Raw genomic sequence first — 19,397 nt, forward strand, 5'->3', positions numbered from 1 at the left:
AAGAAAGCCCGCAGGGGCATTAGCGACCAACTGAAAACCAAGCTTTTATGAAACTCCGTACCGGAGAATCATGTTCCTGGTCTGACGCTGAAAATGAAAACCTTAATATTCCTGCGTGGCTGTTTCACTAATTAACTACAAAGCTAACAGACACTAGCACAAGACTCGTTTAAAAGGCAATTCAATGTAACAAAACGATGTGGAAGGAATGGGCAGCCAGAGCCATACAGCTCTGCCAGCACAGAAGGGAGTGCGCCTGAGCTCGACAAAGTGGGGCTGCTTACCGAGCTCGTGCCTGCAGTGATGATAATTTTGCTGTCTGGGCAGGCACAGCAGAGAATCTCGCCAGACGGGACGTCCTCCCAGACGAAGTTGCACCGTTCGCTCTCGTAGGGGCCCATCCGAATGCTGTAGTCGGCAAACCCCCAGGCCACGTAGCGGTTGTACAGAGGCCCGATAAGCACCTTGTTCTGCTCGACAGCAAGCACTGCCTTCTCGTGCTGTATTATTTGACCTACAGCACCTTTTAGTTCTGAAGAAGAAAAAAAAAAAAATCAAGAAAAACTCATGGGTATTGCACACTGTGACACCCTTTGTCTCTTGTTCCTTTTTGCATTCAAGAGAAATCAAGATAAGGCATAGTCTAACCTCAGTTAATAAAGCACAATGTCCTCCACTACCATCAAAATTTTATGTGAATTTCTTCGTACATATCACAAGATTAAAGTAGTTTCCCTATGAACCAATACCTGTGGTAATGCTACTAATAACCACAATGGTCAACACAAAAGAAATTGCAATGCACACCTGCAGATGGCTGACTAAAACATGGGTGTGAATATAACAACACAGACAATTTATCCTGAAAAATCTAAACCTGCTTCACTTCCAGTCACCACTAACACTTACAGCAATCAAATCCCAGCTATTGTTACTGATGCCATAAAATTCAAAAATAAGAATAAAAACACCTTTAGGATGTGACAAAAGTAAAATGACACTTAAAAAGGCCATGCAGACAAAACACAAGTTTGGTTCATTCAAAAGATTGCCTCGTCAGAATCATGCTGGATTTTTAACGTAAACTTTGCTCAAATAAGCTATATAATTAGGAAAAAAGGGAATGGCCATGCGACTCACTAGCTTATTTTCCACACCAGAACCTATGACGTGATATGCACAGCTTTGTGATTGGCTGAGGCCGGCTAAAGCGAACGCAAGTTAGGCAGGGCTTATAAAGCTTGCAGAATGGGCTATTTTCACTTAAATTTAATGCATATTCATCTTATAACAGTAAGAATGGTGGTGTAAACAGTGGAAGTTACGAACACACATGTAAACATAGAAGTACCAGTGCATACTGCTGTTGGTACTGCGCGCACTATGCTTGTTATAGCCGCACAGCAGTCCAGCGTTTTGGGGTTGTCTCACACGACACTGGCCGATTGGCATGAGCTTACGTGACCCTGTTTGCCGTGAATACCCCATGTTTCACGAAACGATTATTTCCAACCGTAACAAAATCAAGCCAGGTGCAAATACGGTCAGAAACAAAGCAAAGGCAGACAGGGGTCCTGAGCAGTGTGGTGGCGCCACCCAAGAGGGCTGACAGTAAACAAGGCGTTCCACAGTCTGCAGCAGACTAAGCAGCGCACCAACGTTCGCTTGAAGACCCGTCCTGGTTAAGTAATCGCAGACGTCACGAAACACACGATTTGGCAGGAGAATGAAAATTTTAACTTAAATTGGTTAATTTCTCAGTGACTAAAGCACCGTTTGCTGCCGGACAAGCACTGGGGCATTATAAAACACCAAATCTTTCGAATAAAACAAAACTTGTATTTTGTTTGCATGGCCCCTTTAAATTAAGGCAACAAAAAGAATGCTGTTAATACCATGTGCAATGGCCTGTTACAGCGCTGCCATGGAATGGCAATTACAGCCGAGCTCGTTTATAGTGATTATATTGAGCAGATGAAGAAGTGAAGTCATTGTGATACACTTTTAACTAGGTATTTATATCTGCTTATCGAGTTTTTGTCATTTCATCTCGTGTAGCTGATCAATACGATGCATGTAGTGCTGTAGCTGGTAAAACAAAATGGCTTCACAAAATAAAGCCTTTACAGACAACGCTTGAATCCATCTCTGAATGAGGTCTCAAACAACTGCATTTATTCCTGTGAGAGCCTCAGTTAAGGGGGCAGACGGGTCTTTGGGGCCAAAAAACAGTCAAAAAATCGTTTTCTGGAAAATGGCTTTGCGGTATCCATCCACGGCCATTTTTCTATCAGTCTGCAAATTTCCTCATCATAAGGCACCATATTTTATAGCAAACAGCATTTTAAAGTGCACTCTCTAGCTCAGTTTGCGCAGAATTTGATTGTGTAACGGCACTTTTCTAGCAATGCTAAGCTAGCATTTCGCCCTCGGATATCTCGGCACCCAGAGCAGGTACAACTGTAATTTTTTTTGCTGTTGATATCTAAATGTGTGGAGAATACAATGTTCAAAACAAATTTTTTGAATGGAGGCTCTGGAAAATTATTATTGTGTTCAACTGGCACCACTGAGCCATTTCTGGCAGAGTGCGGGAGGAGTGAAGTTCAGTGTGTTGTAAAATGACCAAAAATAGCTAAATCAAAAATTTTTGCAACGTTGTATTTTTTAGTCATTTGTCTGCCTGGCCACAGGGGAGTCACCATTCTGTATGAAGTGGTTATTTTGTAATTGTGACCCAAAATAATGACAATTATTCATTAACTAGCTCAAAAAATAATCAAATTGCAAAATCTAACTGCAGATTTGAAATCAGCACAAAAACTCCATAATGCTGTGCAGTTTCATTAAAATTGGTTAGTAAACAAAAAAAAAATAGCTCTATGACCAGTCTGCCCCCTTAAACCGAGTAGGAGAGAACAAATGCGGCATTTAGCATAACACGCAGGGTACACCTAAACCGATAAAAATGGGTAATGTGAAGTCTTGATTGTGACTGTTTCTGAATTGTTAGAAATAAAATGATTTTATAACAGCTTTGTGTATAAATCCCGGTTGTTTACTAAGTTATCAATATGTTACAACTAGTTGCACTTATATTAGAACGAACGCGTACTTCAAATTATTCAAAGGTTATAAATTGTCATGTGAGACTCAATCCAAAAACTCGAGGCATGAATTAAAATGCACAAAATAGAACAATCAATCTGATTTTGCTTCGAAAGGAAGACATAAGCAAGTAGAACTATACATAAATCTGGTAAAACTATATAGTACAAGACACCTGCCCACTAGTGTCTCCAGACGGCCCCTCATGATGTCGTGCCAAGTTAATCACTCTTGACAAGTACCCAGACCCCGAAAATTCAAATGGTAGTTCGTCCCTTTCCATGCTGACAGCGGTCTGATGAGTGCCTCAAAACAATGATTGCCACAACCATTGTTTTGCTTTGTGCAAGCTGATAGTTTCACCTCTGTTTCAGAGAATGCAAAATGACAGGAACAGGGTGGTGAGTGAACACAGTACTGCACTGCGCCTTCGCTCTGTAATTTTTTCATATTCTGAAATGGAGTACAGAAACACTGCAGTGCTGTGTCGTGTCCTTGCTTTGTTCCTGTTTTGCACTGCAGGCTCTGAAGACATGGATCATGAACTAGAATAAGCTTCCGTACTTGGCCGCATCTCAGCTCTGACTGAATAACTGCCAAGAGTCTCCATCAGGCCTTCAACACTATGCAGGCAATGCACCAGCTAGTGTCACTGTCAGCTGATTTTTTTCACACACATGGTACCCTCTCTTTGATAAGAGAGAATGAGCCCAGTTGGATGAGCCCAGCATAATAGAGAGGCTCCAACACTTCGGCAACAATGGTGTTTAATTGCCAAAGAGATGCACATAATTCAGTGGAACCTTGATTTAGCGAAATTACCCCACCTCACAAATGACCTATTTTATTGAATCGGAACATTGTAAAATTGAGGAAGCATTAACTCTTTCGGGACCGCCGGAAAAGGTGACGAAAAAGGGATGTCGCGGTACAAATTTTTTATTACATAAAGCAAACGCACCATCCTGCCTTAGCATATACCAAAATGCAGCTAATTATATGTTCTTTGACATACAATACCAAGTTTTACTTCAACACTGACCATAGAACAATAAAAAAATCTGAAAGTAAGAACTTCGTAAAAAAACTACAGAAAAAGATGGAAAAAAGTGTAAATATAAAAATATTAAAAAATATTAAAATAATTTCAGGATATACAAAATCTAACACAATGCTTTGTTGCTTCATCGCAAAAGTTTGATGCGGCTAGGTGTAACTGGTTTTTTGTTTTGTGTGTGATCTCTTTGGCACTAAGGCCATGGCTACGTCGTCGCCCAGGTACACGCCGGGCTCTCGTTTCGGCGAAAACTTCATCCGTTTCTGCACTGGTGGCAGGAGATCAACACCATAGGTAGTTAACACCCTAGCGAACAAATATAAACCAGCCAGAACATATTTTGAGCGCACATATTTACTCCAGAGCCAATTGAAACCGAAACCAACACCCACCTTTGAGCGCGATTTGATTGTTCCAGGCTGATCGACACCCGAATCCTCACTCGAGCTGAAATCCGATCTCTAAAGCCACATTCCGACTCTTCACTGCCTCTCTCATCGTTAAAATCTACATTAGAAGGCGAAGATATGCGAGACGAGACGAGGCGGATTTCTTATCGCGCTCGCGCGAGTATGACGCAATGTTTGTTTACATTTCAAACCACTGCCCGTCAGAATAAAAAATCTGATACGTTGCCGCCTGGCGATAAAAAAAAGAAACTTCACAAAAAAGAAAACTCCAGTTTTCAAACTATCTCCCAGATGTCGCTAGGTGTTCCATCGAGCGAAAATTTGTATTCTGCAGGCTCGTGAAACCATCGATCATATGGGATCGATGGCCTATGGAGCGGTCCCGAAAGAGTTAAGCCTACGGGCAGCTGTGGGGGAATCCTAATTTGTTCGTTATTTATGGAAATTCATAAAATCGAGTTTCGTAAAACTGGTTTAACTGTATATGTACAAACGTATGAAAGTTTCTCTCAGTAGAAACGGAATGCTCCTTGAGACTGTAAGTCATGCACAAATCATGCACACACTCGGTAATTTTACTACCGTGGCTGTAGGGTGGTCTCTATTGCCCCTGTGACCAACAGGTATTTCTGCACATTCCTGCACTCCACTCGATGTGCACATATGAACTTCACTCGATGAAAATTCCGCCATGAAAGGGGGGACCAATGAGGGGCTGCCTTGTGGCATCCACGCATCACGCAGAAATTAGGTGTGCCATATGTGGGCCCCATGAGACCTAGCAACCACCTGTGATAGTGCTACTGGCTGAAATGGCATCCCCTACCAACTGCACGACCACCACATGTGCAAAATAGGTCCCCACAAATGTTGCAGCAGGCAAAATTTGGGAAAAACAGCTGGCACTGACAAAAAAAAGTCCAACTGTGTTCCCTTTGATGAACTCACATCTCCAAGCTGAAGGTTTCATATTAAAATACTGCTGATGCAGCAAGACGTACTGCCCACTTAATGACAATACACAAAACGTAGGTACCGTTTAATTTCTGATGACGAGTGAAACCTGCAATGAAGTATGAAAGTTCTAACGCAACGGGCATTGCTCCATAACATGCAGCAAGCCTGGATCACGACAAGCTCAGAAACAGCTTAGCATGCTTACCTTTGAGTGGGTGCAGTGATGGCTTGAGGTTGTCCAAATTGTGAAAGAACAACTTGTCCTGGCAGTAGCTCAGACCTGGCATTATTGGTCCTGGATCCACCACACTTGTCCTGTTGGTGAGCTTCTTGCAAGGATGTGGCTTCTTGAAGAGCTGTGTAGCACAACGACCAAAAACATGCATGTACAGCAGAGACAGAGTACAGTCAGTTTTTCCAAAAATATTCCCTGCATTAGGTACACCAAAGGCAATGAAGTTGTTTCGATTCATGCTAATGTTTCTCCACCCTAAGCAACAATGTTAAGCGACGTATGCACATAGCATTTACTGCTCCCTCATCAGTGCTCCTTTTCCCTTCTTTCCCTAGGAATGAGCCCCTTCTTTACTGCAGCTCACCTGCTTGGGGATCTGGCCAAAGTTGTTGATGAAGCCAATGGTGGCGTTCTTCTTGAGCGGGTCATCGATGCTGTAGATGTCAACATTGCCCTCGTAGAAAAGGTGATGGAAGACGTTGACGGCCTCCACGGCTGGCTGGCCCTGCTGCTTGTGGCCAAAGATGAGGTCGATCCACTCGTGCAGGTGACCGCTCACGTAGTCGCTTTCCAGCGCCTGCACCGGCCAGGCAGAGTTGTTACCCGTTGTAATTCGATCACAACCAAGTGCTTTGGTACTGCATGAATTCAAATACAGGCCGAGTTTTTCCCTATAAAAAAGCGCGCAAAGTCACTCCACATCTTTTATTAGTGGTCATCAGTAGAGTGTCAATGTTAGCCCAGCAGCCATGAGGGTGCAAGCTCCCACTACTGCTAATGCTCGCACCTGCACAGCAGGGCTATCTTCTGCACATTGATTCCCGTGTTCTTTTTCATTCATTCTAAACATTAGCTTGTGAATTCACTTCTTGTTTTGTGTTTTGTACTGGGATGAGTACTGGAATCTGGACAAGTTCACTGCTGCGACCAAGATGTAAGTGATAAAAGTCCACCAAAGCGAAGAATTGTGGACCAGTGCCACTTTAGCATGTTCGAGAAAAGTAGTTGATACTGGTGGAACTAGAAGTCAAAGTTGTCACTGTGTCACCCTTGGAAGAAATCATTTCATGAACATCACGAGGTGCACCCCTAGTTAGAAAATAGAATGGTGGACTTCATTCTAGAGTCTCACGCGAGATCCCAACTGGTCACAGTGGAGGCCAGCCGCTGCAAATGCCCTACTTTATGCACCACATACGAGCTATAGGTATCATGAATTTTGTTACATGTGGGAAAATTTACGTCAGTCAATTGGGGTGATACTTCGACAACAAGGCCACAGAGCACAACCTGTCCATAAAATAACAAGCCAGGAAGGTGTTGATTGACCACTGCCACACTAGCAACTGCAAATCATCCCTGGGCAAGAAACTGGTATACAAAATTGTGGATGCAAATTTTATACTAAAAAGAAAGGTTCGAAAATCTGCATCGTGTGTCTTTAACTGTGTTGCAAGATCTTCTGTGGCTTCGGCAGGCCCACAAATGTACCTTGTATATTGCAATAAACATATGTTATTATTATTATTATTATTATTGTAAATAAAACTACAGTAGAATCTCAACAATACTTGTAGCTGACGCAAATTTTGGGACGATATTACTGCGAGAAATTCTCAGTCAATGTGCACTGGGTGAAATTTCAGGTGTTATGAATGCATTCTTGCATAACAATAGATAATAAGAATCAGTGAGGACTTCTACAGGGATAATATGGTAGTAGAATAATAGGCAGTAACCCCCCATTTTTTTTGCTTAGCTGCGCCATTATGTGAGAAGGCCACCCCTACCTCCCTCTCAAAAAACATGCGTCATGCTGTGAAGTTCATAATATATCGCCACTTGTGGCAAAGCCAATTTTTATTCTGTAAATCTGTAACCTTCAAATATTCAAAAAAGAAGAGAATAGACTTCGGCACACACTAAAGATCCCCAGGTAACCAAAATTAATTCGGAGCCCTCCACTACGGCGCGCCCCATTGCCTGTGTAGTGTCGGCGTGCTAAACCCAACAATCAATCAATCAATCAATCAATCAAATCAACCAAAAAAGAGCAGTATACCAGGAATGGTAAAAGAGTGTGGCAATCAAATGCAATTGAAAATGCTATATGGGAACTATATAAGTTCTGAATATCCTCACACATCTAGTTTTAAACTGTCCATTAAGTAAATGGAATAGCATTTTGGAACGAAACCCTGCATCCATCCACTTCATAAGCATTACGGCTGTGACTGTAGATTGAATGTAGATTAATCTACCGAGATGACTATACGGCATTTGGGGGAGAATAGGCTTGTGTAAGCAGCTCCGCTGAACGGCAAACGCGTGTCCTGCACATACCATTCGGTGCACTCGTATGAACTCTCGAGGGTCTCCCTTAGCCCACGGTGGAAGCACAACATTGTCAAGCTGCACACCGTTCTGCTTGCAGCCTATGGAACATCAAGAAAACAAAGAACAGCACACAGGTGATGTCAGTACAGTGTGCAACAGCGTGAAAGATTTAAGTGAAGGAAAGATAGAGAAAAAGAAGCTGCTACTGCACCTAGGTCAAAACGATTGCTGTTCAGAAGGAACTCGGGCAAATAGAAGAACTCAGGAATGAGCTCCTTGACATCAGCCATGTTGTGCTTAGAAGCAGAAAGCCAGGCATCCTTCACGCTGTGAAACATGCGGTCTGCCAAGTCAAAGTGACCTCCCTGGAAAACACACAAAAAGGAAGAAGCTTGAGCCACACATAATGGGACACACTAAAAACATGTACACTTGCAGAATATGAAAATTTGGATATTGCTTACTGAATTACGGTATGGTTTAACAAAAGCAATTCAAACAAAACCTAATGCTCCAGAAGAAGTTTCAGGCGTAATGTCTGTAGGATAATGTCTGGAGCATAATGTCTGTAATGTCTTAATACCCAACACTTACAAGAAATCTCTACTATAATGTTCAATGCTAGATAGCACCTAATTAAAATCTACTATCAGAACGGGCAGGTCTATTAGTGCTTTATAAAAAAAAGGTTTAAGCATAGGGGGGAGAAAAAACTGGATTCTGCAGTTTGAAAGTGCATGGCACCTTTAAACGATCAAATACAATAAAACTTTGAGTTGCTGTGGCTTTCAACCCACGAAATTTCCATTTCAGAGCTACTTAATGGGCACGTTTATTTGTCCTTCATTTTGGCTAGCTGTTATAATGCTTTGAGATGCAAAGTAGAGAATGCTGCAGCCCAACAAAGAACATTCTCCACAAAAGCTGCACAAAACTTACTGAGTGAAGAATGAAGACATTTACAGGCAAGGAGAACAACAACAAAACTTTTCCAGACATATTTTAATATATAGTAGTTTATGATTAGATAGGGCACGCGGATAGGTGCAAGGTAAGGTGAATCAGGAAAATTCATTTTACAGAAACAGTAAGCAATGAACACTCAATAGGCAGGTTTAAATTTGGGATTTAGTCTTTTCATTATGGTGCCTATTATATCGATCACAGGTAATGAATGGCTTCAAGCACTTATTTCAGCACACTGAACATTTCAAATTCAGTAACAACTGTTTTTATTGAAATTATGCACTCAGCAAGGGCCACTTAATTTGAAGACAATAAACAACATGCCAAACAACAACTCATATAAACGACAAAGATTTAAATGGAACCAAAGCCAACAGAGATTGCAGTGCCAAAGTTTTGTTGTGAAAAAAAAAAATAATAAAGCATCACAAAAAATGCTAACGTGTAGTTTTTGTGCCACACAGCCATAGTGCCCGTCTCGTCCTTTTCACCGTCTGTGTCTTTCGTTGCGCTAAATATTATTTCAGCCATAAAACATTTGATCCCCATATGGTTCAATTGAAGTGACACCGAATTACCTATTAAACCCCATTCTTCATCAGTAGCACACTGCTGAACTGCACTGCACGGCGGGCATTCTCCTTGTTCAGAAATTCAGAAACAAGTTCCAACAGTAGAGAACATTTCTCACCTGTAGTCTTAGAAAGTGTTGAGTGAAGGGTTCCATCCGAACCAGGTAGGAGGCCACAATCATAGCAGATGAATAGAAAGTACCGTAATGGTACGGAGGTGTCTCTCCTAGGGAAAAGGAAGAAAAACACGATGGATCCAGGAAGACAAAAATTAGTCTCCTACGCAAAAATGTTGCCAGAAAGAAGGGTATATGGGAGACACCCCAGCAAATAATAAACACAGCCTGACCATGAGGGTCATCCCATTCTCGGTAACGTTTCTTGAACTGATCCAGACGATCACATGTCTGAGCGCCCATTGGCTTGCTAAAGTCGCGGAAAGTTGCTCCATCATTCAGATCTAGCTCCTGGAAAACATGCACAACAATGAAAGAACTTTGTTAGTGCGAGCTTCTTGTGAGACAAGCATGCAGTGAGGTGCTGGGGAAGAGCCTCTTCTTCTTGCCTCTGAGTCGTAGTCAGCAAGAACCCATGGGAAGACTGGGTATTGCATCAGGTCGTTGTACGACCTGCCTGCCAATGTGTTCAAATGCATCAGGTACTGGAAGTTGCTGATCTCGCCTCTCTGTAAAATAGCATTGGAAAGTCCTTAGAGCACTGGACTCAAAAAACAGGGAACATTCTGTCAAAGATAAGCAACAGTAATAGAGTACAATTCATTAATTTGAGCTTCAGATTTACTCAAACTGCCCATATGGTTCCTGGAAACTCTTCGCATTAATTGTTCATTTACTAATTTGAACTCCATTCAATTTGCACAATTTTTCCCCTTTGAGCCGGCATTAACAAGGTTGTAGTGTATAACCAGAAAGATGTGCCATTTTGGGTTTTGCCAACGCTCTTGCTTTCTTTCTTTTTGTAAATTGCAGGCTCTGAAATCGTATGTCTGCAAAATCAGAGTGAATGGTTATCAGTTATGCAAAATGAGCGTACAATTTGAATGTATGCAAAATCACGTGAATGGTTACAGTGTACGGATATACCTGGTTATGGTAGAATTATGTCGGCGCAAAACAAGATTTTGGAATAAGTTACAATAAGGTACAAACGAAACAGATGTAGGGAATCAGAGGTGGTTTTAATGCAACGATTTTTGCTTTAAAAGCGAATATTAGGCAAATAATGGTTTTGATTGAACAGATTTGAATTGAAGAAAATATTTAGTGATCACTCATAGAAACTAAAACTTAAAATTTCATAGGAAAAGTCAGTAACTGGTACAAAAAATAAAATAAAATAAAACAACAAAAATAGAAGAAAGCATCTAAAAGCCAGAGCAAAAAAATTTCCTATGGCATAAAACAAATAAAGAAACCAAACTGCTAGTACGGTCAAGCTCACTTATAATGAACCTGAGTATCACGCTGAATGGATTTCTTATATCTGCAAACTGTAATAACTTCTGCATGAATTTTCTTGGTTGAGAAAATGCAGTGCACACAGAAGGCACACTAATGCAGCCATAAACACTATTTCCACAGCGTGGCCAGTGGCGACATTGCGCCGACTGAAGTCGTGAAGCAACATAGGTAGCTCTGGGTGTAGCCCCATTGCTGCTGGTCAGAATGGAAATCCTGGCGAAAAATCGGTACTTGGTAAAGTGGGTAAAAATTGTGCTATGAATCTTCATTTGCACCGCTAGTGCAAGCAGCCACCCAATAAAGAGGATGTGATGGCAAGCCTAAACCTGTCTGTGAGAAGCCTTGGGAGAAAAAAGCCTGGCTGCTCCGAACACATTGAAACCCTTGCCATTGGCATGCCCTCCCTACTGGCACAAGCAGTCAGGCCAGGCGGCGTACACTGATTGAGCCGCTCACAATGCACACGAGTCATGCTTACTTCTCTATCAAAGACGGAAGCTGCTGCCAGGATGAAGTCGTCATAGTTAAAGCAGCAAAAGAGCTTTTATGCTTCACTCAGTCAACAAGAGGAATGGTTAACTTCCTCTGACAACTTGAAAAATGGTGCAGTGATGTCCGAACGGTACGATTAACAACACCGTGTCATAGATGTGTGGAATCTGACACGGCTTCAAGCCGCTTGTTTCCGATTGCTTTTGGAGTTTTTCACTATCCTAACCTCTCCTTTGCCAGATAAACTGAAGAAGAGACATGCGAGTGGACATGAATGAAAAATGCCAGTACCACACTTCTGCCGCAACCCATCCACCCATGGCCAAGCTAGAGGGCATAAAAGTACCAAACTCTAGAGGGGACAGATGCATGCTTTGCAAATGCATGCACTCTTTATCTGTCTCTTTCTCGCACGCGCCTGTAATCTATCGAAACTCGTTCCCTGTGTCTCGTGGCGGAAGATGTCAGGGGGGGGGGGGGAGAGAGGGACCTCGAACCCATGATGTGATGAGTTTTTTTTTATCTACATTCTCTTCTACACCCCTTAAAATTCGAAGGATAAAGCCTTTCTGAAACAAAACCTCCGTTTTACCTCAATCAGAAATACAGCTGTTGCAACATGAAACAGAGCGGGTCTTGGTCACTATGCAATGCTGGAGGGGATGTTGGTAACGGCAAAGCAGCACATTGTATAGTATTTATGAGATTTCACTCACCAGCCATCGTTGCGTTACCGATGTCTCTCCAATAAGGTTGCTTAGCAAGCTTGCCCTAAGGACGCAGGAGAGCAGTATTATTGAACTATAGCACAACTACATAGTTGTTATTTATAAAAGTTGCAAAAAAAAAAAACAACAACAAGGATCCATGTGAAGTGCATACCTGCCAAGCATTAAAGGTCAAAACATAAAAGGAGGGGGAGGGGAGAGAGAGAGAGAGATGAGGGAGAGAGAGAGAGATGAGTGAGGGAGGGAGGGAGGGAGGGAGGGAGAGATGAGGGAGGGAGGGAGGGGGTTGTTAAGGTGGTTGAACAGTTTGGTAAACAATTTTCTGCCATGATAGAACCACTGTCAGACACAGGAAAGCGCAATTCTCCACCATGAACCACACGTCAACCTGCCAGTAAATCAGTCATTCTACTCACCAATTTTGTGCTTATCATTACAGAGTAATATGCATGCTACACACAAGGTTTTTATGGCGGCACATTAGATTGCAGGCCAAGATATGAGGCTAGCCTTTCTAAAAGCTGCCTTTTAAAGTTGCATAAGTAACAAATAAAAATTTTTCCTAGTACTTAAAGGGACCGTGCAACATACGCTGAGCAGTGCAACTAAACCTGCACAAGGTTTAGATTACACTGCCAGGAATAACTGAGCCAAATATCACATGTGCACGTGAAGTGGTAAGCACGCAAATCGCTGTGAAAGACGCGGAAAAAACCAATTGCGCTCTCTTCAATTCTCTCATTATGCACCACTGGCACTGCTGTAATTACACCATTTCAGCGGTTGCTGTCCTATTGGCTGTTGTTGGTCAACTTTTGCCATCGTCGGCACTGTGCACCAACCTCTTCTATGCCTGAACCTGTATGAACGGTTTTGGCGTTTCTTTTGTGTTTTGAGTGCGCGTCGAGTTTCAGTGACGAACTCAATACTTCCCCTTCAACCAGACCACTCGACAACAAACATTTATTGCTTCAAAAACGCCCTACCAGCCTAAGCACACGCTTGCGAGCAGGCAGCCGTGCCTGCTCGTTGCGGAAAAAAAGAGAAAACTCCCCGGCCTATCGTATGTCAAAGGCTGCCAAAGAAAACGCCACGAGCCCGGAGAGAGCGTGCAGCTTTCGTCGCGTAGTCCACGGTCGAGTTGAGATTGAGAGGGAACGATTATGCACGATTGCTCATCGCGCGCAGCTTCGGTGATAGTAAATGGATTTCCATAATTCTTGCAGGAAGAGATTACTGGGACAAAGACTTTTAATACATTACGAGTACGTGCTGCAGGGCCTATTTTTAAAGAATTTTGTGTCTTCAACATGGTTGAACCCAGATATATCAAACTCAGAAGGAGTAATAAAACAGTTTGATGCAATCTATAATTTAAAATACGAAATGCACAATTTACATGAAAAGTTCCCCTGGGAATGTTCCCACTTTTAAATATAAGTAAAAGTATTATGAAATATCTCAAGTTGTCGATACTGTACACTGCTCTAGGCACTTGCACCCAACCCATGCTGCCCTGTGCATTGCTCCATGGCCTGAGAATGTGGTGAAGAAAAAAGCAGGCACCCCCCTCGCAGTTAAAGAACACCCACCCCGACTCCACGTTGGCACCTCTGCGCTGTCCTGCCAGAGACTCCTGGGCACTATCAGTTATTGCAGTGGCTGCTGACAAGAACCGAGTGTAGACCTTGTTGCGGACTTTGCGTGGAAAGACCAGCAGGTAGTTTCGCCCATCAGCTGAGAATACTTCCAGGGCAATGGGCTAAAAGAAAAAAAGGAACGAGCCAATTATGATTTGTGAAAAGCACAGCGGTGGCACACTGAGAAATGCGCATGTTTTCACTACTACATAGTATAAATGCGTATGGCTTTACCTGCAGCAGATAGCGTCGCTTGTGGACTTCACGTATGTCATCATAAGAAAATTTGCTGCACCTGGAATGAAATGATTGAGAGCAGCATGTTATTTCTTTGTGATAAAATGTGATGGCTTTCCTGAGTGGCATGCATGACAACAGCTGCAGTGGACTACTCTATAGTTGTCCACCATGCAGGTTATTTGGTGCTTTCATTATTACTGCTTTGTTTTGGTCATTTTGCCAATATATATCAACGTAAGATTGGGACACACAAACTGGAACACAGGTCTTGTATGCCTCCCTTAAAGGGGCCATGAAGACAAAAGACAAGTTTGGTTCATTCGAAAGATCGCCTCATTAGAATCATACTTGTGGTGTTTAGCGGAGCTCAAGTTTCCCATGGTCGCAACCTTGCCTCCGCTAAACACCACAATACTGACACCACTTTTAACAAACACTTCGCTCAAATAAGCTGCCATGCGACCCACTAGCTCACTTCCCGCCACAGAACCAATGATGTCATACCAGCCAGCTCTGCGATTGGCAGAGGCTGGCAAAAGCAAACGCAAATTAGGTAGAGCTTATAAGCTTGCCGAACGAGCTATTTGCGCTTAAATTTAGGATGCATTCTTTTTACAGCAGTAAGAATGGTGGGGTAAACAGTGGAAGTTACGAAATGTACCGATACCGATAGATGTACCGATGTACCGATGCATACTATTGTTGGTACTGCACGCACTATGCTTGTTTTAGCCGCACAGCGGTCTGCCGCTTTCGAGTTGTCTTACACGCACTGGCCGATTGGCGTAAGCGACGTTGTCTTAAGTGACCCTGTTTGTCGAGGATATTCCATGTCTCACGGAACAATTACTTTCTGCAGTAACAAAAACAAGCCAGGTGCAAATACACTCAAAAAACAAAGCAACGGCCGACAACGGTCCATGCATGAGTATGGTAGCGCCATCTGGCAAGACTGACGGCAAGCAGTGCTGCAGCCGAATCACGCAGTGCAAGTTCGTTTGTATACGTGCGCTTATGACTTCTTTGCTGATGTCCTGAAAACACACGATTTGGCGGGAGAATCAAAATTTTAACCTAAACTGATTAATTTCTCAGTGAATACGGCATCGTTCGCTGCCAGACAAGCGCTAGGAGCTCTATAAAAACCGAAATCTTTCAAATAAAACAAACTTGTATTTTGTCCTCGTGGCCCCTTTGAGGCACAAATTAGCAAGACTTGCATAGGCATGAATTAAAGGAGGTAGACACAGTTCCATTCATAAATGACAGGCAGCGTTTCTGCAAGCAGTCCTTTTCCTGCATGTGAAAACTTGCTACACAACACCCGAAACACACATTTCCCGCAGGTTTATACTCACATTCTCTTCTGGTGCTTGCTTCTTGGGGAAGAGTTTGGAATAATGGGGTCGTGCATGCTAATGAAAGAAGAGAAGACAGATCAGAACATTGACTCCAGTTTAAAACCGATCTGGGAGAGCAGTCACGGACGGCACACCCGCAGCACAAGAAACATTTGTTTGGGATTGACACAGGCCCTTACTTGGCTGGCAGTGAGTCAATGTCTCGAATTTCCCTCGTCTTCAGCAGTGTGAAACCATCAACAACATAAAAGTGCTCTTTCCCAAAGAGCAGTAGGCCTTCACATGTGTCAAGGCCTTGCACCCGTGCACACCGAAACATGTGAGTGATCTGGAACAGAGGGAGACGACGGCCCCAGTCAGAGGCTAGCCATTCAACAGCCAATGCCACTCAGGACAGTGCAGCAGCAGCTTTTTCTTTCCCCTTCCCCTGTGGCTGTCAGCCCAAAGCCAAAGTTTGCAATCTATTCCCACATTACTCCGCCCACTAATGTTAGAGCCCGGATCTGCGGAAGTGCTCCGTCCCTGCCCACCTTCTCGCCTTCTTCCAAAAGTCGAAGCACACTCTGGTTGTCCGGTGACTCGTCCTTCCGAGCAGCGCCTTCTGGCTCCGAGGCGTCCAATGAAGGGTCCAGGCTTTCGCTGTCCTCGTCCTGGTCGCCACTCACGCTGCGATTGGCTTGCAGCCTCGTGCGCAGACCTTGAAAGCCTGGGCACGCGAGGGGAACAGTACACTTTCTCGCTTGCTCCTCAACATAATCAAAACAGTTTTGGACAATTAGCGTTTCTTCGCCACCTTTTAGAGGCATCATTTTTTATTTTGGTCCAGTTCTTGGGATGCCGAAGATGCCCAAGTTCTGTTGCCACACTAACATTCAACGGGAAAGCACCTTCAAGCGTGCCAAGGCACTGCACCGAGTGGGCTTTGTTTCGCTGGGTTGTGTTTGCTGTTCTGTATTTGTGAACTGGCCACGATGAAAGAGGTGAGCAAAAACAGAAAAATGGAGGCTTGGGTGTCAGTATTTTTACGTGATCACAAATTGTTTCCCTACCATCTTGACGAACGTAATTCCCTAAAAGTGTTTAGAAAGGAATAACACGTAGCTACAATTGTGCTTTTACAGGACACCCATTATAGCAAACGTGTGAGGTCCATGTTCACCTGAACAGCAGTTTTACTTTATGTGGATGACCTGCAATTCATATGCAAAAAGATTTCTTTTTATGTAGGTTACATCTGCCCCTGACAAATAGAGTTGGCGTAAATAAAATTCTAGTGCAGCTGGTTCTCACCGCTTCCACTCTCACCACTTAAAGTTCAGACATGATTGCAACATGACAATGGTCACGGTAAAGAACGAGTGGAGCACTGGACCAACTTTACAGACAGAGGACACAATACTCTTGGAGCAGAGAACCAGGTCTTTTTGTTATCTAGCAGCTCTATGTAAAACATACAACAGCGGTTGAAGTGAGCTTGCATATTTTGAGCAGCTCAGGGAGCTGTGCTCTGCTAAGTTTGGTGGCACATTTTGCAGTGGGGCTTTGGGGCAGTTCTGGCAGAATAATGCATTTTGGAGCAGGATTGTGGAGGAAAGGCAGAGGGCACAGGATGGTGCAAGGGGCACAGTGCTCATGCCCACGTATGATAGTATAGCACAGCACCACGTTTTCAGCTAGTTTTTACCCAAAGTTCTTGCGAGAAGTGTTAATCATGTAGGTGGCAAGACTACATTCATTAGGAGAGTGTTTGTTATGGGAGCATGAGACAACCAGAAGAGGGTACGCACCAATTTCTCGTTCCTCAGCACTGTCCCCTTCCTGAGGCCATTCTTCAGCGGTGATCGAAATGACGTCAGGGGAGAAGGTGTCATGCTCCACAAGGCTGTCTGGCCGGCAGTGCTTATAGTACTCCTTGCTGTCAAAGCTCGTGGCAACCTTGTACTTCAGGGCACGCTGCATGCACGAGGGGAGGAGAGAGCACATTCAGCAGAGTGAAAGCCAGAGAAAGATCATTGCAGGTGACCACATTGTACGTGCGACAAAATATTTCACGCAAGCACTATCCACCCACATTGTGCAAGCTGCAGCGAGCGAGAGCAAAGCAACGATAAAGCAGCGCTTGTGTGCCTTGTCTTCCCTTTGTCCTTGTTCGTTGCGCTGTGAATTCAAGGATGTGGAAAACCAACTTGCCCAAACATCAATGTTGAAGAGCACTACCACCAATAGCTCCACTAAGTTAATGTTTTTTTTATTTTATGTCCCCCCACTTTTTTTGTAAAGGGTATATGAAAAACAATAAATTTGGCTAGCTTTGTACTCCTAGACACTGAGATGAAGCTCTCTTGGCAAGAAGTGTTTTGACATTGTGACACTATCAGCCATGCACGTTTATGATCACGCACTTGCACCAATTCTGGTCTCAACTCTAGTATTTATACGTTTCTATTAGGCATGAAAAGCTCTTTGCATGGACAGACATTCATGGCACAACCATTTTAACACTTGTGGTTGAGGTCACCACATTAGATGAAAGTTGCCCCATATAAAATATACAATCAATAAAGCAAAAAGTAGCAGGATATCTTCTTTCTTTCTTCCGTTTTATGCCATTGAGAAATTTGCAAACCCTTTTTTCGACAGGCCACTGAAGCATGCTTGGGAAATTTTAAATTTCAATTTTCTTATAGGAAATTGCTAAATATTTGCTTCGATTCAAAAATATTCACTTTGATTCGAAACTATTTAAGCACCATTACAATTTACTCTGTATTTACTTCAAAATCAACAATCATTATTCGCACAGCCCCAATAGGCAGTTGAGAGCAAAACACACACGCGTGCACAATAATAAACTTACACGGGTGGGAAAACCACCTTTTCCAGTGGGCAGTGTCAACTACGTTTTGCTAAGAAAGCTTAATTGTGGTTTCTAGGAGCAAGAAGCTCAACAAAACAACCCACTTCCAATGTCCTATACAAAAAAAGGAACACTACGGGCAAAAAAAGAGAAAAGATTAAACTTGGCCCATCACTGGCCCAATACCCAGCTGGGCTTTCTTCTCTAGAGAGGCTCCAGGGGTCTAGAGGTCTACCAGGGGAGATTAAGGGGACAACATTACAGGATGCGAAAAGAGAAGCACGAGGGTGGAGTTGGCCCAATGCCCAGGAGATAAGAGGAGCTCCCCCAAAGCACCTCCCTTGTGCCAGATTGCCGGTGCACTGCGGAAAAGCCCGTCGCTGCTAGCGGAGGAAGCCGGTGCACGTTTGCAGCGGTCAATTGTAAGCGCTCAAATCCAATACATCCAGTGCCCAACCAGTTCTCAGTGGCCCAAACAATATATCTGCCATGCTTTTTTAGGGGGCATTTCTTGTTTTTAACAAGGCGTAATTTCATGTGTCCGAGTTTATCGAAACAACTGCCCATTTGCATTTTCGAACTCTGTAAAAATTTGAAAATGCTCAAATTTTTTAAATAGTGCTTCAATATTAAGACGTTTTGAATAGTTGCCCACACCTGGTATTTAGATAGATAAGAGACTGGTTTGCTGCATCAAAGCTTGAATTTACAGTACCAAGCGCTGCACTAACATAATTTTTTCATTATGTGAAGCTTATGCACCAGCTGTTTGTAAAGTAAAAAGCACAAGCACAAAGTACCCACTCTCAAAATAAAAACCATATTTAAACTCAAGAAAGCTGTAAAGCATCTTATTCTAATAGGCTGCTAATTTTTGCCATAACACATATTAACTGCAGATAAGCTGAAACGAGTAAGTTGACACAGTTCACAAAAATTTAAGATTTTAACCTAAC

At 43.1% G+C, this 19,397-nt stretch overlaps 1 protein-coding gene across 1 annotated transcript in view; it reads right to left on the minus strand.

Moving 5' to 3' along the window:
- Positions 1-19,397, minus strand: part of Bchs (WD repeat and FYVE domain containing 3 bchs) — a 109,339-nt gene that overhangs the window by 20,020 nt on the left and 69,922 nt on the right. Inside the window, exons 47-61 of the mRNA XM_077685557.1 lie at positions 17,372-17,537; positions 16,115-16,290; positions 15,764-15,912; positions 15,582-15,638; positions 14,218-14,278; positions 13,936-14,105; positions 12,332-12,386; positions 10,208-10,327; positions 9,992-10,109; positions 9,762-9,868; positions 8,316-8,469; positions 8,111-8,202; positions 6,132-6,344; positions 5,738-5,888; positions 285-532 (exon numbers count right to left, since the gene is read on the minus strand). Coding sequence (XP_077541683.1) covers positions 285-532; positions 5,738-5,888; positions 6,132-6,344; positions 8,111-8,202; positions 8,316-8,469; positions 9,762-9,868; positions 9,992-10,109; positions 10,208-10,327; positions 12,332-12,386; positions 13,936-14,105; positions 14,218-14,278; positions 15,582-15,638; positions 15,764-15,912; positions 16,115-16,290; positions 17,372-17,537 — 2,037 coding nt within the window. The remainder of the gene's footprint in view (positions 1-284; positions 533-5,737; positions 5,889-6,131; positions 6,345-8,110; positions 8,203-8,315; positions 8,470-9,761; positions 9,869-9,991; positions 10,110-10,207; positions 10,328-12,331; positions 12,387-13,935; positions 14,106-14,217; positions 14,279-15,581; positions 15,639-15,763; positions 15,913-16,114; positions 16,291-17,371; positions 17,538-19,397) is intronic.

The sequence above is a fragment of the Haemaphysalis longicornis genome, unplaced genomic scaffold (genome assembly GCF_048455015.1).
Source record: "Haemaphysalis longicornis isolate Haplotype H1 unplaced genomic scaffold, Haemaphysalis longicornis Haplotype H1 scaffold_1, whole genome shotgun sequence".
NCBI classification, from domain to species: domain Eukaryota; kingdom Metazoa; phylum Arthropoda; class Arachnida; order Ixodida; family Ixodidae; genus Haemaphysalis; species Haemaphysalis longicornis.